The 26,380-nt window shown below is 54.1% G+C and overlaps 1 protein-coding gene across 1 annotated transcript; it reads right to left on the reverse strand.

Annotated features, from left to right (window-relative positions):
- Window positions 1-452: 452 nt before the first annotated feature.
- Window positions 453-18,970, reverse strand: LOC119107260 (homeobox protein SIX6). The gene is made up of 4 exons (XM_037230679.1): window positions 18,351-18,970; window positions 934-1,011; window positions 759-846; window positions 453-695 (listed from the first exon to the last, which is right to left on the reverse strand). Exons 1-4 carry the CDS (start codon window positions 18,968-18,970, stop codon window positions 453-455), a joined length of 1,029 nt encoding a protein of 342 aa, XP_037086574.1.
- Window positions 18,971-26,380: the final 7,410 nt, after the last annotated feature.

Consider the following 26,380-nt stretch of genomic DNA (forward strand, 5'->3'; position numbering starts at 1 on the left):
TTCTACATATCTAACAAAACAGCTCCGAATATACCCTTACCCCGTCACTGACGCTTCGATGCAGATCTTGCGGCAACAGCGTGCCATTTGTTATCAGTATTGAAACAACCAGCATCTCTCAACAGGAACACCTCTGTTCGTTTTCGCCCTCGGCGGCGCAGCGTTCAGATTGCAACTTGCTAACCGGGCTCCGGAGTCCGCCGTGAGTTCACAATCGACTCGAGGAATCCCTCAGCGGATTCCTTGAGTTTCGCTCACACGATCCGAGAGCCGCCCCAAACCCTGGAGTCCGCGAGGCCGACGCGGGAGTTGGAGAGCGGCCGCGGGAGCCCGTCCGTCAGCCGGCCTCGGCCGCTCCGCCGGAGGGGTCCGCAGGCTCCCGAGTCCGCGGCGGCGCCGCCGGCTGCGGGCGGGCCTCAGTCCGCGGCGTCGGCAGGCCGCCCGTGGCCAGGTCAGGAGCGCGGCTCGTGGGGCGCCCCCGGCGGCGGCTGGAAGGCGTGATGCGCGCCCGGGAACATCAGATGGTGCGAGAGCAGGCCCAGCTGCGGCGCAAACGGCAGCGGCGCGTGCAGACCGAGCGCGTGCGATCCGGCGCCGAAGCCCAGCATCGACGGCCCGAACGGGAACGGATGCGCCAGCGAGATGGGTGGGTACGGGAAGCGGGGCAGCGTGAGGACGGGCGCCTCGGCCGCCGGCTTGGAGACGGGCGGCGACTCGGCGCCGCCGCCGCCGCCCCCTCCGCCGGCGTCGGCACCGGCCGGCGAGGTCACGTTCAGGTCGGGCGAGCTGGTGGGCGTGGCGCGCGGCGAGGCGCAGCCCTCGGGCGTGTCCTGGTCGGAGCGCGCGCTCATGTCGAGCTCGTCGTCGGTGTCGGCGTCGGCGGGCGGCGGGGAGGACGGCGACTCGGAACGGAGGCGCCGCGCCGCCGCCGACTCGTCGCCGGACGCGGCCGACTCGGCGCGCTCCGGCGCCGCCGCCAGCCCGCTCGGCTTGTACTGCTGGCTGTTCATCCTGCAACAGCGGGCACGGCCGTCAGCACGGGAATGCGGCGGGGTTGGTCGCAGCCGCGGCGTCAACGAGCGTTATGGCGATATGACACGAGCGCTACACTGAGGAGGCGGATGGTGGGAGAAGCATTCCTTAACCACTGCCCAAAGTATATTTACAGCCCATTGTCTCATGGTCTGCCCATTACATTTGCAAGGGAGTCCATGCACATTATTTAATATGTTCAACGTGGTCGGTGAGAGCAGTTGCTGTCGGCACATGCTTATAGAAATGGTACATTAAGTAAATGCAAAGGCGCGTTGGCGTTGTAATTGGGCTGCAATATTTGTGGTCTTCACGACGTCAGAAAATATCCAACTTCCGCGCAATTACCATAAGCTACTCATGCTACATTATGAAGTGGAGCTCAATTAGTGCACTCAGCCGAGCTGGACTCGCTGCGGCTGAAATGACAGGGTTTCGGTCGAGCCACCTGCGGTCCACCGGCAGTTAGATCAGCCAGGGGTGACCAGCACGGCATCGGCCAATCTGTCTACACGTGACGCTCAAATAAAACGAGCATAACACGGACGACGTGTTGCAGACACGGTTCAAGAGAAGGGTAGCGCAGCAGCCGAGTTGAAAGTTCCCTGCAAGTTTGGCATGTATTTGGTTGGCAATTTGTATTTGTATTTAGAAGTCGTAAACAATGTATTTGGTAGTTGCGCCAGCCGCATCTCACATCAGTTATCTCCAGTTCTCGTCAAACATCAGGGAAGCTGGACAAAGTTTCAAGTGAATGAAAGCTTACTGAATCTCAAAAGAGTGTCATGAACAGCATTTCAACAACGTCAAGCCTTGGTCACCATATACCCTCGCTTATGTAGGAAGCTCGGCGTGAAAATGCATCCGTCCAACATCATACCCACATCTGATTGCATTCCTGGATCGGCACGTGTAACCGATAGACGATCGCATGTCTTCATAGGATGAGCTGTTTCCCGTCGTGAAAACACAGGAGCACAGACCCACGGGCAGCGAGCACGGGAGCACGGACCCACGGGAAGCGAGCACAGGAGCACAGATGCACAGGCAGCCAGCACAGGAGCACAGATGTTCAGACAGCGAGCACAGGAGCCCAGACGCACGGACAGCGGGCACAGGAGAACAGGCGCACAGGCAGCGAGCGCGCGCGCATTGTACGGGCCTCCTCGCTCAAGTGCCACCGTCTTAAACAAAAAGCAGCTGAACACAAAAGGACCATAGTCCTGGCGTCAACGGCGCAGGCGCCTCGAGAGCGCGGACCGCCACGGACCACCCGACGCCCCAAACACAGGCATCCGCCTCACACAGCGCCGAAAACAAAGCGGCCGGCCGGCGCCCGGCGTGGCCGCCTCGGCCGCCGGGCCGGACCGGACCGGGCCGGGTCGCCTACAATGCCGGACCGGCGCCGCGGGCACAATACGGCCCGGCACACCATGACCGTGCCGGCGGGGAGGGGGAGGGGCAGGGGCGGCCGTGACCGGCGGCGGCGCATCTAACGGCGCCGCTGCCGGCAGCGCGCGGCCGCGTCAGCACGCGACGATACGGGCATTGCCGCTGCAACAAACGACTCGCTTCCGGGCCCGTGTAAATGATAATGGTACTTAGTGGCGACGGCAGCCGGACGGGAGCGCGGTGCGCGGGTGCTCGGCGCAGGATCACAGCGCCAAGGTGGGGCTGGCGGGGGAGTCCAGGTCACCGTGGAGGTCGCAGGGGGCCGCCATACGTCCCGCGTCGGCCGATGCATGAATTGAAGCGGGTGGGGTAGCATCCTGCAAACGGGTCGGGGTGTGGCGTCGCGTGTCAACGATTTCAGCACGCCAGATTTATTTTGTTCTGAAAAGAGAGGAAAGGTGCTCGCTGGCGAAAACGCCAGCAGACGACACGTATTCCAATCGCGTTGCACATAATTTCCGGTTGGAATGGCCTATGGTCTCACCGATGCGGCGGTGGCGTGAGCCTGGCACCAGCCGCCGGTGGGGCTGGTGCCGGCGCGGCGCGGCGCTGTGGTTCATGGCTCCATATACCGCGGGATCTGTCACCCGGCATGTCATTAGCGGGGATGATACGCGAAATACGCGCTGACAAGTGACGCGTCACTTATAGAGACAGCGCGATACATGTTCAGCACGGACCCGAACCGGGCCGACCCTCGCCGAGCGGCACGACCCCGATGACTGGGCAGAGGCACGCCCAGGGATCGTGCCCAGGTGGACACCATTCGAGCTGACCGAAACTGCGCCACATCGCAGAACAGCGCCGTGGCATCTGTCAAGCCCTGATCACTCATGCTCTCATGAGGAAATCGGGAGCCGTAGTGGGAGCCTAGCTGTAACAATTCCCTGAGTGCGCCCCTGTATCGTGCTGGAACACATGTGTGCCTCACGTGTACTTGACGACCTCGGCACGCGCGCTTCAGCAGAAGCCACACGGCTCGGAAAGAGTGGCTCATCAACCGCCCACTCTGCGCACTTCACTCCCTCCCCGTCCGACGACACAATCCCGCCTTTGCACGTTTTGGTCGCAGGTGTCCGGGAGACACGTCAGCCACGGATACGCGACTCCAAGACAGCGTTTGTGTGAATGATACCACCTGCTTGCGACTGACCAAAACTGATGTGGTCTTCGTTCGAACAAACCGATGGGCCCACTTGAATTCCAGCTGGTTCACGGGCTCTAAAATCTGGATGACGAATTTAGCACAATCAAGGTGGGAAACCAACCCAGTACCGTGATGGACCACGATGGAATACATGAGTGTCCCACGTTCGTAAATTACATCCATGCATTTTTTTCTAAGGGACGGAATGAAATCATTGGGTGAAAAATATCGATACAGAAAAGGAGGCCACTACGAGGATGAACAAGAACCCAGGGTGTCCTTTGACAGCAGACCTATCGCTGCGCAAGTTTCGTTCGCGTTATAAGCGCCTTGCAAGATGATCGAGATACCAGCGACGCCAAGGCCCTGGCAACATGACTACATTGCGGTGTCAGAGTAACCATCATCGGGGTTATTTTCCAATCGATAGCAGACCACCCGCTGATATTCGCAGGAGTCTCCCAAACAGCAGACGACCTGGACCAACTACACTTACAAAAGCCGTAGAGCATTAAGTGCTCACATCGCCGTATCGCCGTCAAATTTTGATGACGTGAGGAAAGCTAACGACATTCCTGCTGTATTGCGTTACAAACTGGGACTCGTGCGCACGAATATTCCATCTCTGACGAGCTCTTGCTTAGATTAACTCCGTCCTGATTTGCGGGCGGTGGTGAGCGCAGCTCCAGACGTGGCATGCTCCGCGTGCACCATCGAGCCCGCTCCGCGACTGCCCAGGGGAGCGCCCGTATCAGTTACCCGGGGACGCGCCGGTCGGGCGCGTTTTTACCGGCGCGGGGAGGGGGCCCACGGGGCGAGAGTGCAGCTTGCGGTGTAATCCCGCCGAACACCGGCCGGCGCGGCTCAACGCGCGCCGTCCGACCAGCGTTGAGGGGCTTCTGATACCGGCCTGGGAGGCGGCCGGCAGAGCCGCGGCGGCGCTGAAGCCGAGGCTGCGCACAGCTCGCAGACACGTGGCCTGGCGCGGATGCCTGGCAAGTTGGCGAGTATGCCTCGTTTTCTGGCGCCGCACTGCCCTACCTCAAGAATGGTTTCGATCCCCTTTGCTTATCTCGCTGCGGTGCATTATATTTATTAATGACAGTAATCGGTGTTGAAGTTTTGAATTGCCTAATTGTCCGTGAAGTGCCATGCACCACCGGAACTTGGGAGAAAGGATCACGGACGGAAGAAAAGACCTCCCGCTTCCTCAGCGCAAGACTCTCATCCCCACTTAAATCATAACTAGCATGCACGCTTTTCTTTCAACAAGTTTCCATCGTCTTTCCTCGCCAGCAGCCGCAGTTCACTCCGTTCGCCTTAGCCCGCTGCTGGGCGCCGCCCAGTGGCTACCGCGCCGCTGAGCCGGACCTGGGCCGCCCCGCCGCAGCCACAGCCGGCCCCGCTCCCAGGCCGACCCTCGTGACGGCTCCCGCGCGAGCGCGACATCGCCGCCGACGAGTCGTGCCAGCGCCGGCGGGGGTCCGCCGCCCGCCTGCACGACCCCGCCACGGCCCGCAGCGCCCCGAGGCTGGGAGCGGGCGCGCGCCCGCGACTGAGCAACAGGGTCACACCGGCTGCTCCGCTGGGAAGTCGGCTGGACGGGCGCCTTCTCGGATGTGGTGGAGTTTGATTCAGGGGCTCGGCCGACTGTAAAACCTTTTTTTCTGGGTGGGGTGGGCCAGTGTTCGGTCTACAGAAGCCGTATTCTGTCTGGGATCCCTTCGCCGTCTATCTGGGACTGCGCGCACCAAAAGCACACATTCCCATTGCGTCCTCCCATTTCATCTTTCCCGAAAGGAGCTTTCATCTTTCTAAAAAGGAGATATTATACCAAGAGCAGTTCCCAGACCCAACACATCTTAACGAGCAAAATGTTACCATTTAGGGTTTCTTTTCGGGTCGTAACATTGTGAGCCAAAACGCTGTCACAGTACAACCACTGCCGTATTGTCTTGTCACTTCTTGGATCATGTTTTTAGTGCACACCTTGTACAATTTTTGCACAGCAGAGAGGAAAGTCCTAGCGAAGAGCAGACACCAAATATTCATTGAGATTATCAGAATTTATGGGCATCAATGAAAACCGTTTTTCGGTGGGCTAAATTCAAAATCTTTGCAGGTGGATTGCCCCATCCTGCAGCGGATTCCATCACCAGTTGTACCAGTTACGAATATCGCAAGAATGACCACGCTAGGCCATTTTAAAGAGTATATCATTTCCAGTGGGAGTTAACCTTTCGAGCGAGGTAGGTAGACCAAGGCTCATCCCTACCTCCCTGTTCCTACACCTATGTTGCTCGCGCAGAGGCACCCACGCGTGGCCTGGGGAAGCCCCCTTGAACTGGGTTAACTCCGACCTGCATAGCTTCGGCCGACTTGAAGACACCTTCCTGCGCTCTGCCAATGTTCTCTGCTGACCTGAGCTCCCCACGGCCGGACCCCGGTCGGCGTGCCTGCGGCCGGGGACCCGGTGCCAGCGCCCTCGGCGCGGCCGGCAATTTTCCGTTTATCACGCGATCTGCCCGTTGGGTGAATCTAATCTGTGCGCCGGCCCGGGCCGTGTAACTCAATCTCCGGCGACAGTTGAGCCGGCGGCCCGGCCGGCTGGCCGCGCCATAATACGCGCCATCTCCGCATTGTGCGCGCGGCCGGCCGCGAGCGGGGGGCGGCCCGGTATTCATGACAGCGGGCCGGTGGAGCGGCGGCGGGCGACGGCTCCAGCTCGGCCCAGCGCCGTGACGCTCGGCGCGGGGTCTGGCGCGAGCGCAGCTAGGAAAACGGTACGCTTGTGTGGCCTGCGGTGCTGTAATTGCGGCGTCATTCGTCGACGGATACAGCTGCTGCCACTGACGCCAGTGGTTCCGAAACGTACGGCGTCGAATGGAATACTTAATACGCAAGAATGTAAAATCTGTCGAGTTCAGAATGCAGTTGTAGAAGTGTAACCGCGAATACAGTTTTACCCGGATGATCAAACAGTTTTGTTGGGACTCATTACGCTATTATACTAATGGTTGTGGTCAAAGCACGACAGTCGGTGGTTTCTCCGATGTAGGCATGTGAGTATGGAGACGAACCGGCGATAAGTGAGAGAAACTCCAGCCTCTGGCAATCACTCAGCTACTAGCGATAAAGCCTTAAAACTGACGTATCTAGAGGCATCTTTCCATGCAGATCGCCCTGAACTGAACGCCTCACCAGCGCCTGAGACGGTGCCGGGCGTGTCTCGCGGGCGCTTGTTCATGTTTCCTGCTCAGTTTGAGCGCCCCTCTCTGCCTTTCACACACGTTTGTCACACGAATTCCTCCACCGCACGGCCCAAGACACGAGCGCCAGCAACTAAAAAGCCGCCCGCCAGCCCTCCGCGTCTCAGGCTCTACCCGGTGTCCGCCGCTCGCGCACCTCCCGGCGTACTCGAGCGCCTCTTACGCCCGCTTCCGGCATGCGCCGTTCGCGGCTGGCTGAGCCCTGTAGACAAACACGAGCACGCCGCTATGAGCAAAGCCGATCAGCGCTCGCACACGGTCGAGCGGCGCCAGCGCGCGGTCGACCCGGCAGCCGCGCCGCACCGCCGGCGCGCTAATCCCGCCGGCTCGCCGCCGCGCCACAATGCGCGGCGTATGTGGCGCGGCGCGCGCGACAAAAGTGTGGCGGCCAGCGCGCCACATTTGCCTGGGATTACGCGCGGCGGCGCGGCGCGCGGTGGCGACCGGTGCGGGCTGTTTGTCGTCGTCCGATCGCTCTCCCGCAGCAGCTGAATGGCATTCATTGAGTGGTCGACCGGCGTGATTGACACGGATCAATTGAGCCGGGAGATATGCTGTAATTTGGCACTTGGGAGTGAGAGGGCGCGTTGAATGAGTGCCGGCCGGCGGCCCGCGGCGCGAGGCGGGCTCCGCGGGCGCCGGCTCCCCAGCGCCCTCCGCCGCGCGACCCCTGGGTCTGTGTGTATGTGCAGAACTGTGGCCGGGGCGCCGTGTTCCCCGGGTCGGAGCTGTGAATGCCGCGGTGCGCCATTGTTTGGACGTGTGGAAATCGATCTGTCACCGTAGCAGGAAGCTCAAGCTTGTGACGTCAGCTGGGCTTGACCTGTCACCCTCAGGGTGCCCGTCAAATGATGTTCAAGAAGCATTGATGCCCTGTGTTATCGACTTGAAGATGCTGGCGATATACGACGGCATTTACGGTGAACACATTGTAAAACTTTGCGGCAGCCGCTTTGACATTTTCGGCGACGAAACTTGGCGCCAGCCGGTTTGACATTTCCGGCTAGCACTGGAGAACTTGGCGCGATGCTACCATTATACGTGCGTGACCTTCAAATGAACACCACACTGGGAACTATTTTGCTAAAGTTTCACGCTCAGTTTGCAAGTGTCGAAGGCCACAAAAATGTCAGCAAGTGTTCGAACATATGTTCAGGCAGCCTCCGTCGTCAAAGCCGCTATCCTACCTCACCTCCCCAGCAACGAGCACTCCATCGACATAACTGCGCAGAACACGCGATTCTACAATACGTCAGATGTCGGGCAATTGTGCTCCGTTCGAGAGACATGCATCCTCGACCAGCCGACACCTATTGTTGTTCCGCCCCCCATACCCCGCCACCCCTTAGTTTGTCCCCAAATTAATCATTCTCACCATTAGCAAATTTCATCAGATTGCGTTGGTCGCTCCAGCAGGGCGGCGCCCTGCAGCGCTGCCCCGCCGCGGAGTACGTATTTGAGGAGTTTTCAGCCCGCGTGTTCAGCCCGCCCTTGCCCCGCCGGTGCGTCGGTGTCTCTCCAACTGTGACTCAGGCTCGGCGGGCCAGGTGTTTCCGCGGCCATTGAGACGGGCAGGACCCGGACAGACGTACAGCCGGTGCGCCGCACCAGCCAGCCACACGAGCCCCACCGGACCGAGCGGAGGGCGGCGTCTGCACAGACGCCAACGCCACCCAAGGGTGATGTGACGCGGCTGTGCGTGCTGCACGCGGCCGACTCTGGGCTCGGGTCGTTACGGCGCGACTGTGCGTGCACGCGGCCGACTCTGGGCTCGGGTCGTTACGACGCGGTTGTGCGTGCACGCGGCCGACTCTGGGCTCGGGTCGTTATGTTGCAGAGTGCTGTGCTTTTGAAATATGCAAGATGAGAACGGATGCTTTTAGGACGGACAATAATATGAGGACGGATATTTTGAGCTTCTGGCTTTTAGGCGACGATAAACGAGTTGAAATATTACATACAGGGTTAACAATAAATGGTGGTTGAAATAAATGGCTAACCCTGTTTTACACAATTCGTTACCAAGCCACCCTCTCACGCGTCCTCGACGCTCTCTTGAACAAAATCCTGTATTGGCGCACGCTTCCTTGCTTCTGTGGTGATCAGCAGGGGCGCAGCCAGGATTTCCTTCAGGGAGGGAAGAGGGGATATGCGGAGTATAGCTAACACCAATTTTTTACTTTCTGTCAGGAGCCATCTGTAGTGTAGAAAAAAACGCAAACCACGCCGGGGGGGGGGGGGGCTGGTCCCCGGGTCCTCCTTTGGCTGCGCTCCTGCTGATCAGCAGCGTTCCGTCTGCGCAGGAAGAGAGGAAGCTCGGGGTGCTGCCGGCCCGGGATTGGAATCACCTGGCCACACGTAACGACTTCGAAAGCCACCAGACAGCACCAGAGTCACAAACGGCACGCACCACCGGCCCGGGATTGGAATCAACTGGCCACACGTAACGACGTCGAAAGCCACCAGACTGCACCAGTCACAAACGGCACACGCCGGGCGTCACCGAAACTCAGCAAGCAGCAGCCAGGCTGAGGTGAAACAACAGAAAACACTAGAGAGTACACATGCAAATTAAAAAGTCGGGCATTTCTGTCTCTGCCGGCTGGTCACGTGCTTTACGTCAACAGCGTTGATGTGATGGATTGGCGGTGCATTTAGCGACGTATTTCGGACTGACGATTAGAGCGCAACAGAGGATTTAGATCCTCTAAGAAGCAAATTTTTGACGAATCTATTTTAATAACTTGAACCACAGCCCTATGCGGGCACGCGGATCATACCTGCGGATTGGCTGTGTCAAAACACATCAGCACAGGAAAACACAGGGGTGCGGGGGGGGGGGGCGGGGGCGGGGGAGCACAGGTGGCTATCCTCAAAGCATGGCCCTTGGGAGGATGCCATTCGGCCGTTTCGTTATTTGATCATGACAAATGAAACATGACAAATAAACAAGAGACAAACAAAGCGAAAAGCGTTTGCACACCCTCGTGATGCCTACTGCATCAAAAAATGCCGTATGCCGGCCAGTGCACAGCCGGGTTCACAGGGCTCACTCAGAGGCGCACTGACCGCCCGACAGGCCGAGCTCTGACGGCGGCCGGCCCTCTGACTGCCGCTGAACCTTAGATAACAAGGTACCGGGCTCGTGTCCAGTGCAGTCTCGGTAACCGCAGCAGGCCAGCCTGCAGCACGGATGCGTTGGCGAACCGTCTGATTATGATCAGTCAAGAGGTGGCTGAGGAATTCCAGTGAGTAAGCCACGCACTTACAACGGTTTACGGTCCCTGGCACGCCTCGCTCTGAAATGAGTCAATTCGCAGTCTGTTCAGCTGAGTGAGTAATAAGTGATATGGTATGGTGCAGAACTTTCTGAACGCAGTGTTTCTGGACAATGGTGCACCCTCCTCACAAGGGATTACACAGGAAAATTGAGGAAAGGCTGGGGCCTGGACGGTAAGCCGCTGCTCTCAAATGAACGGACTGGTTTTGACGGGCTGAGTCTAACACCGCACCGGGCACCTCGAATTGCGGCGACCGCTCGGCAGGCGCGCCCTTAAAGTTCATCGGAAAGATGCTCTCACGAAGTTGTCAAAACGCCTGCTCTCACACCCAAAACAGAAAAAAAGGTTTAGTCAAGACGACGGCTACAAAACATTTTGTACACCTAGTGCTGGCGCCTGACGGATTTCGCGGAAGCCGTCAGCGCGCTTTCAAACTGAGCCGTGGCCGTGCGGCACAGGTGGCCCTGCGCGTGCCTCCCACGGCGCGGCCAGGGGCGGCGGCCGTCGCACGTCCGGTGGCGACCATCGCTCAGGCCGGCCGGGTCGCCGCCGCCGCGCTGGGAACGCCGCCGTCGCCGCGGCGTATCACCGCGCCGCCGCCGCGAAATCGGTCCAATTAATAGCGCGCCCGCCCGCACCCGGCTGACAAATGGCGCCAAAACACACATTTCTCAGCGCGGCGTCCATTAGGTGTGGCAGGGCGCGAGAGCGGCACCGATCGTCGGCGATCGGCGCCGATCGTCGGCGATCGGGCGTCGCCGCCGCCATGTTGGCCGCCGCCATTGTGCCCGGCCGGCCGGCCCCACCATTATACGGAGCGCGGCGGCGGCGGCGGGCGGCGGCGCCCGGCGCGGCGGCGCTATCGCGCGCATATCTAAATTACGGGTCGGCGCCGGGCCAGTCCGATCGCGGCCAATTGCCCGGCGACGGAAAGGCGCGAGGGCGGACGGCATGCATGGCTGACAGCGGTGTTTGTAAAGACAGCTGTAGAGCGCCGGCTGCCGGCGACCGGCTGTCATGGAGCAGCCCGGTCGCCGCGGCCGCGAGCGATAACGACGCAAACTTGTCGACGACACAAACGCCCGGGCGCTGGGTTATGTGCATACAGTGGCAGTGGGCGTAGCAGGGCACGACAGGAAAAGGCGAAGTGGCACAGAGCAAGGCAGGGAGCAGTGAACTACAAGGCAGCGCAAGGCTAGGCAGAACAGAGCAGGCGAACAGCGTAAGACAGGCAAAGCAGACCTGGACGAGGCAGGTCGAAGCGTGACGGGGCACGAGACACCAGAACAGGAGAGGTCATGACAAGAGCAGGCGCAGAACGGCAGGACGGGACTGAGCAAGTCAAAGAAAGTCAGGGTAGACCAGGATACGGCGGCATGGTCGCGGGGACAAGCCCCGCAGAGCAGCACCGCCTCTGGCGCCGACCTGCAGCGCAGCCTCCCGTCGCCTCTGCTGCACGTCCCATTAAGCTGACGCCCGATCAAAGACCCCCTCCCCCGCCCCGCCGCTGGCGCCGGCCGCGCCACTTCTGCCTCACACCCGATCAATGGCGCGGCCCCGGCCCGACAGCGGCCGCGTTGACAAAACAGTTTTATCAGCCGACAAAACAGTTGCAAGGGGTGGGAACGTGTTGAAGAGGCTCGGCACAGACCGGCACAAAAACTCGAATCAGCCGCCGTCGCCCCCCGCCGGCGGCCGGCGGCGAGAGTGTCGAGAGCGTCGACGGGGGGCGGCCGCCGGCCGACAGCGGGCGGCGCCTCACGAGCGGCGACGCTCCGCGGGCTGGGTGACGCCGATGGTTGGGGGGGGGGGGGGAAGGCCGCAGTGTGCGAGGTATGTGTTGGAATAACTCGCTCGTAAGTCGGCCTTAGACTCGGAGGCACGTGCCACCGTCTTCCACCAGGAGCAATTTGGTCCTGGTGAAAAAATCCCTGGAAACCCGCCTACCGCGTAGACTAGTGTGATATACATGTCCGTGGAGCTAGGCCACCGCTCATTACCATGCAAAGCGTGTTCACTGCCTGACAAAACGCCCTTGTGCTTAGTAAAATGATCCATGGGCTGTACGCATTGGGCGCCGTTTACAAACAATTTGCTGCATAAACGGCGCAGCGCTGCCAGCCTTTCAATTTCACGAAAGAGTTATGGTTCCGCAAAGACGGCAAACGGCAGGGTCCGTACCGTAATAAATTCGCGACAAAAGCTAGGCATATTACATGCACTAAGCATAACAGTATACCCAGAACAAACACATAAATCAGATGAGAGCTTAACTGTGTACACAGGTCGAGTTTAATGACGTTTTATCGCCGTAGCACGTGTTGCCCTTCAAACTGCGTGGGCTGGTGACTACTTGATGAGATCAGATTGAGACAACGCGGGTGCTAGTGGGGCATTTTCGCACCGTTACATTGCGAACAATGTGTGCCTGATCCCTACAGGTAGGAGATTACGTGATTTCCCAAAACTTCGTTTCTTGTTCTTTGGTGTTTTCGGGCGCGTCGACCACAGTGGTCATTTTGCGCCCAACCAAAACTTCGTTTCATTTCCAATAACTTTCAACGGGATCTTCGAGATTACTTGCTGCTTGTATGAGTATGTTGCGTTAAATGACATAGCTAGCGGTTGAGTTGTCAAAATTGCTGACAGATCGTGATTGTGGGAAAAAATGCAAAGAGTGGCCCGAATTTGCATCAACTATGAGCTGCCCGAAGATGAATGTGTTTGGAGACAGAAAATTTCGTATCTTAAGTATCGAGCCGCCAGCCGACTTCCATTCATTTAAAAGATGCTGACTTAGACAAAATATGGGATGAGTGAATAGTATGTGAATAAGGATATCTGAGACGCATATGTGCATACAAAGCATACGAGCCAGGGAATGCATATGCAATGTGGTGCGTTCAGTTGGCACCATGTAACCTAGTCTCGGCACGGCACTCTTAAGCATGCTGCGCTCCTTTTAAATATCGCCCACAAATCGTGCTGTCGTTAGTGAATGAAAAGTTTGTTTTACAATGTCATTCATCCGCTCGATCTCAGTCATTACCACACTCGTGTCGTAATGATGATCTCAGTCCTTGCCACCCTCGTGTCGTAATGATCACCGGGTCGTCTGTCATTGATGTGCACCATGTACATAATTACGGCCAATGGACCACTTTCTCCGGTCGTCACCCCGCGCATTTGTCATGACACCAAGTCAGGGCGATTTGGCACGGGTGATGCGCGAGACAGTCCGCGAGACGAGACTGAGACCACTGGTGACGAGACTGAGACCACTGGTGACGAGACTGAGACCACTGGTGACGAGACTGAGACCACGCGAGACGAGACTGAGACCACGCGAGACGAGACTGAGACCACTGGTGTAGCCAGTGAGACCACTGGTGAGACCACTGGTGACGAGACTGAGACCACTGGTGTAGTAGCGCCCTGAGTGACCTCCCCGATCGGCGAAACAAGGCCAGGCGAAGTCGCGTCAGGTTTTAACACAGCAGTCGCGCGCCGCACATTGATCCTGTTGCCGTGCTTCGCAACGGCTGCTGTTCATGGCCAAAATTACAGCTGTTTAGGATGACCTGACGGTATCTTAACATGAACCTCAGATGTGATTGCCCTCATTGCCAGAACATGTTCTTTTGTCGGGAATTATAATCTCAGATGTGATTGCCCTCATTGCCAGAACATGCTCTTTTGTCGGGAATTATAACCTCATGTGATTGCCCTCATTGCCAGAACATGTTCTTTTGTCGGGAATTATAACCTCATGTGATTGCCCTCATTGCCAGAACATGTTCTTTTGTCGGGAATTATATCTCAGATGTGATTGCCCTCATTGCCAGAACATGTTCTTTTGTCGGGAATCATAATCGTCAGATGTGATTGCCCTCATTGCCAGAACATGTTCTTTTGTCGGGAATTATAATCGTCAGCAATAGCATCTTATTTCGGTGCAAATATACGCACAACCTTCCATTTATCATATACATACACTTAAATCGAAGTCGTTCTTCCACGAAGGGAAGTATTCGAATTACTCTTATTAAACACTTTAACGTAAAGCTTAAATATGAAGTGCAACAGTCAGTAAAAAGGGTTATGTAGCTCGCCGACTATCCAACCGAACATGGAACTAATTTTTCACAGAGCTTTCTATTTTTGCGCACATTTGAAAGTGTCACGCATTTCCACGACACGTAAAAATTGTGACCATTGCACCAGCCTGTTCGTTTTCTGTGCAGCTGAATGAACTTTTCAGGGATGCCGCCAGGACATAGGCTGAAATAATGGGCGGTCAAAATACTTGCGAAACCCGGAGAAAAATGCAGCCAGCTAGGACGCAGGAATGCCCCCAAGAGTGTGCTGGCCACGCCTATCGTAAGTCATGGGCGTGGCCTCCACTGAGTTTGGTAGTGTCCGGACACCGGCAATTCCTGAGCTGATTTCATCGTATCTATTCATTGACCAAAGAAAAAAAAATACCGAAACAGAGATAAACCCTGTAACACTTCCGGCGTGGTTGTGTCATGTTCTAAGCAATTTTCACGCATTGGCAAACTTGTAATATTAAACAGAGTCTTCACGGGAAGTCGAGATCGCGCCCATCCTCCTATGAGTAAGTACCTATATACGGAAGGCTGTGTAATCAAGGTCCGCGGAGCGACCCCCAACCGCGTGCATGAACAAACGAAACCCTGCAGTTGTTATAACGACATCGTTCGAAACAGATGTTTATCGCACACTAATTGGTTGCATTTCATACAAACATATCGCACTGCACAATTGTCGTTACCGAAGTCCGTATCGTTAATTGCTGTTCACTTTAGACAGCACTTATTAATATCAATGTAACAACAGTGCATAGAACAAAGCATGCCTCGTTTTTTCAAGGTGCTTGTCTGATTACTACGACCATCTCTTCGGGATTCTGGATGTTGTTCCGCAAAGCGCAATTAGTAGTGGGTTAGCTTTCCCATTATTCTAATATCTACTTAGCAGTTGAACACGGTTGGAGGACTGTGGAAGTTGTGCTTGTTGTGCCACAAACACTTGATATATACTCCGATCATGGACGTAACTGCGATATTTTTTTGCGGTGATAACAAACGCTCTGGTTTCAGCCGGCAAATTTAACCGGTTAGATTTCGGCTGCTGAAGTGAAGTGTAGTCACTATCCATATCTATACATGCAAACATGCATTAGACGTACATTTAGCAACACAACTGAAGCTAAGCTTTGATTAATATGCTTGATACAACCCATTTCAACATATGTTTCGTTTGTATTTTAAACAATTTGCTTTAGGTTTCACATTTAACATTTCAAAAAGGTCAGAAGCAAATTCACCGCATGCCTTCCTTCGTCAACATGAGTTATTGCGTGTAGATCAATCCCGATGCAGACCGCACATGCCATTCATAGTAAGCCAGCAGTGCGCGTGCTGGATTATCGATGGCGAGCCCATCAGCTCCCGGTTGCACCATAGGTCAGGCTTAAGATTCTGATCTTGAGCAGGTTCATTAGAAATCGTCAGGACTAACGTGCATGCGGGGGCCGCAGCTGACTCGGGCCGCGGCCGCCAGCAGGCACGTAGGTCAGCAAATCCGCCGAGAGGGCCGAAGACCGCATTTCAAGTGCGCGCGACTATTGCTGTCTTTGGGAATCGCATTCACTTGACCAACCTTCAGGACGATCTGGGCCTTATTTTCAAAGGCCAAGACAAACGTAGTCGCAAAAGCATTGGAAATGGAAAGTTCGACGCACGGCAGCAGACGATGCCGTGTAATTTGACTGGCTTGTGGTGGCTCTGATCCCCAACCATTGTGGTTTGCATCCCAAACCGACACAAGCCTGCAAAAAAACCTGACTAACTGTATTTACCTGCTTCCTATTCAAAGCCAAATGACAGACCGCAAAGCATGGAAGGAATCTGAACAGAGTGTTGGGCGGGGGGAGGGGGTTGCGGACCCACACAGCGGGCAGGGAGGCTCAGCAGAGTGTTGAAGGGATGGTGCATCGCGAGCTCACACAACGGACTGGGAGGCTCAGCAGAGTGTTGAGGGGATGGTGTGTCGCGGACTCACACAGCGGACTGGGAAGCTTAGCAGAGTGTTGGGGGGGGGGGGGGGGGGTCGCGGACTCACACAACGGACTGGGAAGCATAGCAGAGTGTTGAGGGGATGGTGTGTCGCGGACTCACACAGCGGACTGGAGGCCTTGCAGAGTGTTGAGGGGATGGTGTGTCGCGGACTCAAACAGCGGACTGGAGGCCTTGCAGAGTGCTGAGGGGATGGTGTGTCGCGGACTCACACAGCGGACTGGGAAGCTCAGCAGAGTGCTGAGGGGATGGCATATCGCGGGCTCAAACAGCGGACAAACAGTCACTGCTCGACGCCAGGCCGGTGGTCGCTGGGACCGCCTGCTTGCTCTGAGAGCTGGGACCGCCTGCTTGCTCTGAGAGGTAATCTCAATGCTCGGTGAGAAGCCACGTGTCCAGGTTTGAAAAGATGGAAGCAGGCAGGTGACATTGGATATGATGCTCTTCACGGTACTCGCAAGTGTAGGTGTTTGATGCGCAGTGCTGTGGTTATCAATGTCCTAAAAATTATTGTCACAGCTGGAGGTCAGTATTTCAATGTGGTGAGCATTGCATGTTGACAGAGTGATGATCGCTTCGTTGTCATAGACAAGCAACAGTAAAAAAACAGTATTCACGTCAGTTTATCAGCCAATCAAGTATGCATGACAAATATGAGCTCCTTCAAATCATAAAAAGTATCCGTGTTAGTTTATCCCAACCAGTATGACTGATTTATGACCCAATCCTGGCAAAACGCTGGTCGTGCCAGTTAGGTCACATTCAAAGACGCATGCTTTGGACTACAATCTTACAAAAAGTGGACCCTCTCTGCCTATGAGTTTAGCTGTCTGGCAGCAGTGGCAACCATGCCAAACCACGATAAAGGTATCCTAGGCGTTTTAGCTGAGGGCATATGACAAAACGTGCGTTGTGATCTTTGCCCTATGGTGAAAGTCGAAAAAGCTGTCGTCTTCTGGTGGTATGTGGCTCGAATCAGTGTTTCGCGAACTTTGTTGTTGGTTTTGAAGCCTGGTGGCCTGCAGCGTTATGGCGCTAAAATAGTGAAATGACCAAGGGTTGATATCATTGTTACGACGATCGATATACAAATTGGCTTGGTTCGTTGCTCCGGAATGGCTTGACACTGTGTTGAAACCAAATCATAGTCAATAAGAAGGCAAGAGGCGTCTTTTAAGTTTCACTTCCATTCAACAACATGGTGCGCACCAGTCTTAGCCCTCTGGTGTTTTTCTTGGAGAAAAATGAATTGTGACGCTTTCACTCAATTAGATAATTAAGATAAGACATTACGAGGGCCACAATGATACCTTCAGAACCTCCCGAAAGGAAAATGAAAGCGGAATGTGAGTGGAATAAGTGCTTAACGTTACCATCACGGCACAGGTTATCAGTATAACTTGTCACGAGTCCATATGTTACAGGGGTCCAAGTGCCCCATTCGAGTTCACTGAAGTTTTACATTAAAAATGACATCCCCAGTGTAAGAGAGCTCCCACTGCGTCGGCATGGATCATCTCGCCACTCGGACGGAGCCAACACGGGCGGCCGGCGACGGAGCCAACAGGGGCCGGCCGGAGGCGGAGCCGACACGGACCGGCCGAAAACGGAGCCGACACGGACCGGCCCGGAGGATCCGGAGACGGGGCCAACACGGGGCGGCCGGAGACGGAGCCAACACGGGGCAGCCGGAGACGGAGCCAACACGGGCCGTCCCAGAGACGGAGCCGACATGGGCCGGTCCGAAGGGTCCGGAGACTGGGCCAACACGGGACGGCCGGAGACGGAGCAAACACGGACCGTCCCAGAGACGGAGCCGACATGGGCCGGTCCGAAGGGTCCGGAGACGGGGCCAACACGGGGCGGCCGGAGACGGGGCAAACACGGGGCGGCGGGAGATGAAGCCATCACGGATCAGCGGGAGCCGGAGCCAACACGGGCCGGCCGAAAATGGAGCCTACACGGACCGACCCGAAGACGGAGCCAGCACAGGCCGGTGGGAGACGGAGCCAACACGGACCGGCCCGGGGACAGAGCCAACAGGGTCGGCCGGCGGTGCGGTACTCACTTGTTTTTGGCGGCAGCTGCCCGGTCGCGCTGCCGCCGGTTCTTGAACCAGTTGCCGACCTGCGTAGCCGTGAGACCAGTGGCCTGCGCCAGCTCGCGCTTCTTGGTCGGGTTCGGGTAGGGGTCCTGCAGGTACCACTCACGCAGCAGGCTGCGCGTGCGCTCCTTGAAGCAGTGCGTCTTCTGCTCGCCGTCCCAGATGGTACGCGGCATAGGGAACTTCTTGCGCACTCGGTACTTGTCGACCGGGCCAAGCGCGCGGCCGCGCAGCTTCTCCGCCTCCTGGTAGTGGGCCTCCAGCCACATGGCCTGCAGCTTCTGGTGCGAGCCCTTGGAGAACTTGTTGCCCTCGAGGATCTGGTAGAGCTCGCGAAAGTTGCAGTTGTGGAAGGCGACCAGCGCCTTGGCCCGCAGGAACGGCTCGCACTTGTACAGCTGCGAGATGTTGGCGTGCGCCACCGGCAGCGACCAGAGGAAACGCTCGAGCCGGCCGATGTCCCCGCTCTCCTCCAGTGTCTCGCAGACGGCGGCCACCTGGCCGGCCGTGAAGCTGATGCTGGGCAGCGCCATCAGCGGCGTGGGCACGAGCGGCGCGCCGGGGCCGCCCTGCAGGGCCGCCATCGCACGACTGCGCGCCGCCTGCGAACAGAGCCGAGCGTCCGCCACCGCCGCCGCCGCTGCCGCCGCCGCCCGACCGCCCCGGTCCGCTCACTGGCTCCCGGCAGCGAGTAATGATCTCCCATTCACACCGGCAGATTAGCCAATAGCTAGGGGGCGGAGTCAGTGAGTCGCCAACAACACCACCTATCATCCTCGGCCGTGAGCTGCGCGCTGATTGGTTGGCGCTCGCCGTCGCCATGGCAACGTCGTCAATCAATGTCAGAGTTACCAATAGAAATACAGGAGGACAAAAGTTTTTGGCTATGGGTAGGTTACAGTGTGATTTCAGCCCGATTTACCGTAATGGCTGAACGGAGACAGACTGGACGCTGAAACCAGCGGTAAAGGTCTCTGAACAGCTATACAGACCACGTAAACACCGCGTGTGCGACAGCTTTGTGGTGGGCTGAAACCACTGAAAACACGAGGGTGTGGAAGATTGCACAGCGCGATTATTAAAACATGCCAGTTGTGTTGTGTCATGTACGCTTTTTAAATCTGCAATAGATCGAAATCTTATCCATGCGTACTTTTCAACTCGAATGTAGCGATTTTTAAACCTTCCTACTATTTTGCTGAGGGTAGCCACGGCTCAAGAGATCAGTTGACGTAAATAATTTCAAAATCAATTCCTTTCAGTCAGCTAGGTTAATGTGAACCTTCCAAGGAATAAAGAAGGCATCACATTGTTTGCCTGTTACTAAGACATGATTTGGTGGGCACTAATTTGCTTTTTAATCCATTTACTGGCAATGGTTAACAACAGCACATGCCGCCGAATGCCTGTAATTAGTTGGTATAAAAATATTTCCGCTTAACAGTCCTTATTTTCAGAAGCCTTTAAAACACTGTCACGTATTCTGCATGCAGACACGGTAGCAAACATAATGGCACCGATGTTTTTGGTGAACTATTTCTAACGTCACACTCGGTGCGCGCCATTGAGACATTCGGCTCCAGCCATTCTAACGATGGAGCAAACCGAGTCTAGATGTTAGAGTTGTCGTTACAACTGTTTTCTTGGCTTATTCGAATCAGATAGACGCTTTTGTGTAGAACAAGCATGATATACTGTCTTTCAAATTCAGGTTTTAATGCCACATACCAATCAGGATTATTTAAGGGAAATGTTGGAATGCTTCAGGAAGGACGGTATTGTGAACAACACTGAGAGGTCTTGAAGATGACTGTTTCAGTTTAAAAACCCATAGAAATGTGGAACACTCCCTTTAAACTATCGAATAATTGGAACGATATTTGCTATATAACATACTGGATCCCGGATTACGATGTTATTTCTTTTGTTAGATGCTTATCCTACAATTTGTTTTGTTTATACCTAATTTATACCTTATGTCATTGTAATTGCAGTTCGTACTTAATGTTTCTTATGCAAACGTTGTCATATGTTCAGGCTGTCTGCAAGTGGTTGCTTAATTTGTTTTCTCACATAATAACACCTGGATCGGAACCAGATAAAAGTTACCGCATGTTTTCCACGGAAGTGACAAGGGCACTTGTCACAAGTGTTGGCTGTGGCAGTTACACAACACGACCGGCGACAGCGTTGGTCATCAGTGATCCTTTGCTAAGTTTTACGGATATGTTTTTCTGTAAATTTCATCGCACTCTAAGCCTTTCACAAAAGGCAGCTGACATTGACTTTAAAGGAAAGTTACTCCTCCGCAGCAAAACAATTTAGGGTTCACAAAACATAAAAGTGCTGTTTTTATTTTAACATCGAGGATGCATATTCAAGGAGCTGAAATCCGAGGAGAAATCAGGTTTTGGGACAGGTTAGGTCAACATTTTCAGCTGTGCCCCTGCAACCGATTTAAGAAAGTGATTTATAGGCGTATCCTTGTATTAAAAAAGACAAGGGGCACGTGGTTGGATTTTGGCCCATTACCGCGACCGCTGACAGCCCTCTGTTCAGGGCCGCCTGTCCTTCGTGCCCATTGACGCATATGTAGTCGTGATCCAGCATCCGCTGCACCAATGGTCCGAACAATCCCCTCTTTCTGCTTGTGATCGGTGTGCTTCACAATAGGGGGCTGCTGACAAAGCATTAAGCTGAACTGAAGGTCAGAATCTATCAACTGCTTGATTCGCAACCTTGACGCACGAGACATCTTGAGGCGTATATCAACAGACGTTTTAGGTCCGTACGTCCTGGCTTACTGCTACCTGTCTGGCTTCCTATTACTCTCACCCCTCGAACCGCCTCCGCCCAAAATGATTCATTTGTTCATGTTCCTTCATTTATGCATTTTACATTCCACATTACCGCACTTAGCAATGCAATGACAGCACATTTTGACACTATGCAGTATGCCCTCTCCATCTTTCCTTCTATCTGGACATGAATCTGTCGCTTTATGCTACCTCTATTTGTAGGAAAGTGGAACGTTTTGTATCAGGCTACTGAGAAATATGTAAATCACTATTAAAGCCAGTAACATATTTCACAATTTTTTGGAAAAATCCTTTGTTGAGCCATGAAGTTGTCCTCTGCAAAGCTATTTGTGTTATATACGCTTTCCAAAAAAGCTCCGTTTAATTGTTGTGAAAGAGCCACGTCATGAAGCACACGCTACTGCTTTTTTTTAAGGCACAACCGGCACTACTGCGTCACCGTGTCACCATTTAACGGGAATTTCGTCGGGCACGACAGATCTTTAGCGTGATGCCTTAAGCGGACTGAAAGATACAGAGCCTTTTTCGAGTTCTGTTTCACATACGACCCGAAATTTGGTTTAGGTTTCGACGCTGCCTTGCGGCGCTCAGTTATTAAAGACAATGACACAGGAAATGAAGAACGGTTTGGAGATTCGTGAGGAGTATTGAATTGTTTATGAACAACACTTTTCCGAGCCAAAGGTGCGTGAGTGGGTGCGGGAGTTTGGAGATGGCAGGGAGGGCGTGCATAAATTGTCACGCTCTGGGAGACTCACAGCGCAGACTGAACCCGCCCACGTGACCCTACCGTGATAATGGAAGATGGTCGAGTGACCAGGTGGCTCAGGACCTCGGCATGACCGGCGGAACAGTCGGTCGTATTATTCATGATCGTAAACATGGGAGTGAGACAAAACATGAGCGAACATCCCCTGCGGCTAGCGCCAAACACCGTAGAGTGAAGACAAGCTGCCGGTTCATCCCTGTCTACAGCAACGTTCCGCCTCATCAAGCCGCTGACTCGAACTGATATGCACCGGTATGGGAGTGCTGTACAGCTGACGATATCGAGGAAAGAATCCGCTGTGTTGATAAGAGCTCACTTGCAAATATTAGCCTACTTTTAAGTGCAAAGTCCTATTTTGGATGACACATTTCCACTTTTAAGTGAGTAGCTCATCCAAAAGTCACATTTTGATTACGTCATGGGGCGTTTTTATAACGTCATAGTCGCTGCCAGACTGACTGTGCCAGAATGGCTGATGTGGTGGATGGTGTGGCCCACTTTTAGAAGCGTGACTCCTGTCTTTATCTTTATCTTTATTCACCTAGCACGACATAACCCAAATGCTTCTATTACATAACACAAAACGCGGTTTGTGATCCAGATTTGCGTTCCACATATTTAGCTGATTGAAGCCCCAATCCTGCCCGTTGATGAGGCGACTCATGCTGACCACCTCCTAAACACCAATCAGTCGATGGTCATGTTTTTCTATGGACATTGTGGAGGCGTAATCTATGGTGCGTTTGCATGACGTCATACATTTCAGGGTGGCTCCAAAATAAGCGTCGCGAAATAATCTGCACAAATCCGCGTGCGTTTTGCACAGGAACAAGATAATTAATAACTTAAAAAGGTCCATGGCTGTGAAATGGCAGGAAATACAACTTGAGAACGGATATCTCTGCTCACAACTCAAGCGAAAATAGATGAGTCCCTTTGAAAAACAGCAGCTATGGTTCAATTGTTGGCATTCACCGGAAACACCAACCAGCCTTGCAATCAGAAGGGCGTTTACGTGGTCCTATGGAAATTGTTATGCTTGCAATATCGCCAAACTTTACTGGACGTCACTCCGAAGCCATGCCTCTAAACGGCCACTCGTGTGCCGTGCACTCAAGTCCTGACACAGCACACAAAAAACATCTCTAGCAAAAAGTAAACTTCAAGGACCTGCCTGAAACCAACCGAAACTGAAGTAGCTATTAGCAAGAGGGGTGAAATTCTCCCTCCCTGCCCGGGGGAGGGGGGGGAGTTAAGGGCTTTCTAGTCTTGCATTGCATAGCTATCTGCAACGTCAACGATAGTGTTTGAAGCTCATATTCGCTTGCTCGCCGACAAACTAGGCGCCCTACTGATCCATTAATGGAACATGATGGGGAGGATCGTGGTTTGGGTTCACTTCACAAAAGGAGTGGCTGGAGATTGGGTGAAATGTCGACATCAATTGCACGCCCTTGTTCCTAAACCTTGGCAACAACTGTCACCAATCTTACAAAAGCAAGCTGATGCATATGAGACCACGCACAGCGCTGTGTCGCGTAAACAGCAGCACTGGACGATGCCAGTGTAAATGGCAGTAAGCGTAGCATAAACACAACACTATGAGCGATGCGTAATGGAAACGATGCGTGCCGACGTCATGCGAGATAACTTATTGTTTCTACAGTGACTGGTGGAATTGAGAACTAAAGCAGAGTGGTTCAAAATAATAGGACCAATAGAATGTCATCTCCGAAGTGAAACTTCAGCCGCGGGCATGAGGGCGTCCCATGGGGTGGGGGGGGGGGGGGGGAGGGGAAGGCTGGCCAAGTCCCGTTTGAACTCGATTTTTTTTTCCACGCATCTCCTCCATTGGGCTGCTGTTTGATTTGGTTTTACCTGCGAGGACCATAGCCCTATGAACTAACCGTTTCCCACGTCTGCCAGGCTGTCGTGGCGATGGTCATGATTTTACAGGGCTTACCGAATGCATTCGTTGGGACGCTCGGGTGTGATCGCCGCACCTTTATGGGTGTCCACGCCTCCTTTCGACCGTGCCACTGATGGCCGTGACCGCCTGCGGCTGACTCAGGAGGGCAGCGCCATCTATGGAGTGGCGTGAGAAGCTGCGATGCCCTCCCAACCGGCCGAAGCCAGTTCAGGACTGCGCATCCAGAGAAACATCGAAGGCAAATGGGTCCCTGCCAAAAGGCACATCAACCCATCACTCCCTAAATAGCTGTCGGGCCCGAAAGGTATCCTACACATGGCCTGTGACTAGTTTCGCATGGTGCATCTGTAAGCGAATGCCACATAAATTTCAACTGTTGCCCAAAATAATAGGTGTAATTACGTGGCCCTGGGAATAAGTGCAAAATTGATTTTAGATGAGTCGGTATATTTTGTATACAGGGAACAGTCGGCATATTTTAAAGTCGGTGTATTTTGTATACAGGGTTAAAGTTGGGCCCCTCAGGGTCCGGCTCCACCCCACGAAAATCCTTGGGGCGCGAGTGGCTGATGCAATTAGGCATATAGATTGTGCAGAATGGCACCAACCACAGGGGTGTACTGATCCATCCACTGCATTCAAACGTAAGGCTTAAGTCCAGTCAGGTTCCCTCATGCTTAAAGCGTCAGTTCGACGTTCGAGTCACATCATTCCCGTTCGCATATTAGGTGTGCAGGAACACCCCAAATGGCAGGCCTTTTTGTGGTCTATTGCTTTTTTGCGTCTGCGTGACACTGATTTAGACCATTACGAAAAGTGGGTGGACTATGCTCATGCGGCCCTTAGTATCTAAGCCTGTTCCTCAACCAATGCTAGTGCCTTGCCATGAGTTATTTGGCGTGGATCAAAAGCTTATATCTTGTTGGAGGAGCCTTCTTACCCCATATGTTGGCGTTTACAACCAAGGTGTTTAATCAATTAACATCACTTTTAGAGAAAAAAACTCTACTTTTGGAAAAACCTGATCCTCAGCTTTAACCAATCTTTCACAAGGCTCCACAGATACTATTCAGTCACCCAAAGGGGCTGTGGTGAGTTTTATAACAAACATTTTTTTAGAATGAAGATAGCAACCTGTCCCTTACATAGCTAGAGACGTCACTGACCGTGGAGAAGAAACCAAACGGGGCGGGACAGGAAGAGTAGATTGCGGCTTTGGTGGGAGAATGTTCGGACTCCGCCTATCTTCAGGTCGGAAGAGAGGGGTGGGTGGGGGAGATGATTGCAGGGGAGAGGGACCGGGCGTCGCCGACGACCTGACTTGATCACGGTAGAATGTCAGTCGTTAAATGCACGGCTGCCAGAGAGTGGGGTTTGCAGCCACCGGTAGATGGCATACCCATTCATGCACATCGTTAGGTGGCTATGTAATTCTTCTTGGCACTTGAGCAGCCTGGAATGCCGATAGTGTAGCTGTTAAGGCGTCCGCGTTAACCACTGTGCGCCTGGGAAACCAGGCGCACAGTACGGGGTTTGATTCCCGCAGTGCCCGCCCTTCCTGCCATGGTGCGAGGCAGACGACGCCATGTAGCCTCAGCAGCTGAGCGCGTGGTAAACCCCCAATGACAATGACGATGAACAGTCTAAGGAGCCCATAGTTCGGCAGACACCTTCTGTCCATCTCTGCCGTCCAAAGGTAAAACCTCATGTGTTAATTTTTGACTACACTGCGTTTTTAATGCGTTTTGTTTGTCTATTCATGCTGAATTTGGTGATTAAAACCAGGAGTTGAAATTTCACAAGCTTTTAGCTCTTTCTTTTGGCCAAAAGTTTGTGCAGATTTCAGCTATTGGTTTAAATATCCAAACTCAATGTGGGAGGACGAATCAGATGAAATAAAAACGCAAAATGGCCAACATTGAGCATATGGGGTTTTACCTTTGGACGGCAGATTCTGCAGGACAGAGCAGAGCAGAGCAGAGCAGAACAGAGCAGATAAAAGCAGACTTTACATTGATCACAGGAACAGCGTCACATTATTGGCTCCCCGAATAGCTGCGCTTCCCTCGTGTGGCAGCTATCACACCAGTCTAATGCACCATTGCTCCATGAACGACATTGAGTTCGTACCCGCATGAATGAGAAGGCAACATATCACTTTTGAATGAACATGAAGTACTCTCATGTCTGCTCACCAGTGCAGCTCTAATCAATGACAGTGGATTACGATGGGTCGAAGAGCTATCCTAACACTTAAGTCAGCCTAAGTTCGCTTCTAATCCAATGTTGTCCACCCATCACCACAGACTTCATGCCACGAAAATGAGCTATTCGTAAACTAAAGTTCATGAACTACAGAAAGTGGGCTGAAGCGTAGCACATGTATAGCACCACATGAACATACACGCGGTGAATAATCCCGCTCGCCCCAGTCCCCAGCGCATCCATTGCCGGTAGCTGCTCTTAGTGCCTAATC

Source organism: Pollicipes pollicipes, unplaced genomic scaffold (assembly GCF_011947565.3).
Source record: "Pollicipes pollicipes isolate AB1234 unplaced genomic scaffold, Ppol_2.1 Scaffold_6686;HRSCAF=7923_pilon_pilon_pilon, whole genome shotgun sequence".
NCBI lineage: Eukaryota > Metazoa > Arthropoda > Thecostraca > Pollicipedomorpha > Pollicipedidae > Pollicipes > Pollicipes pollicipes.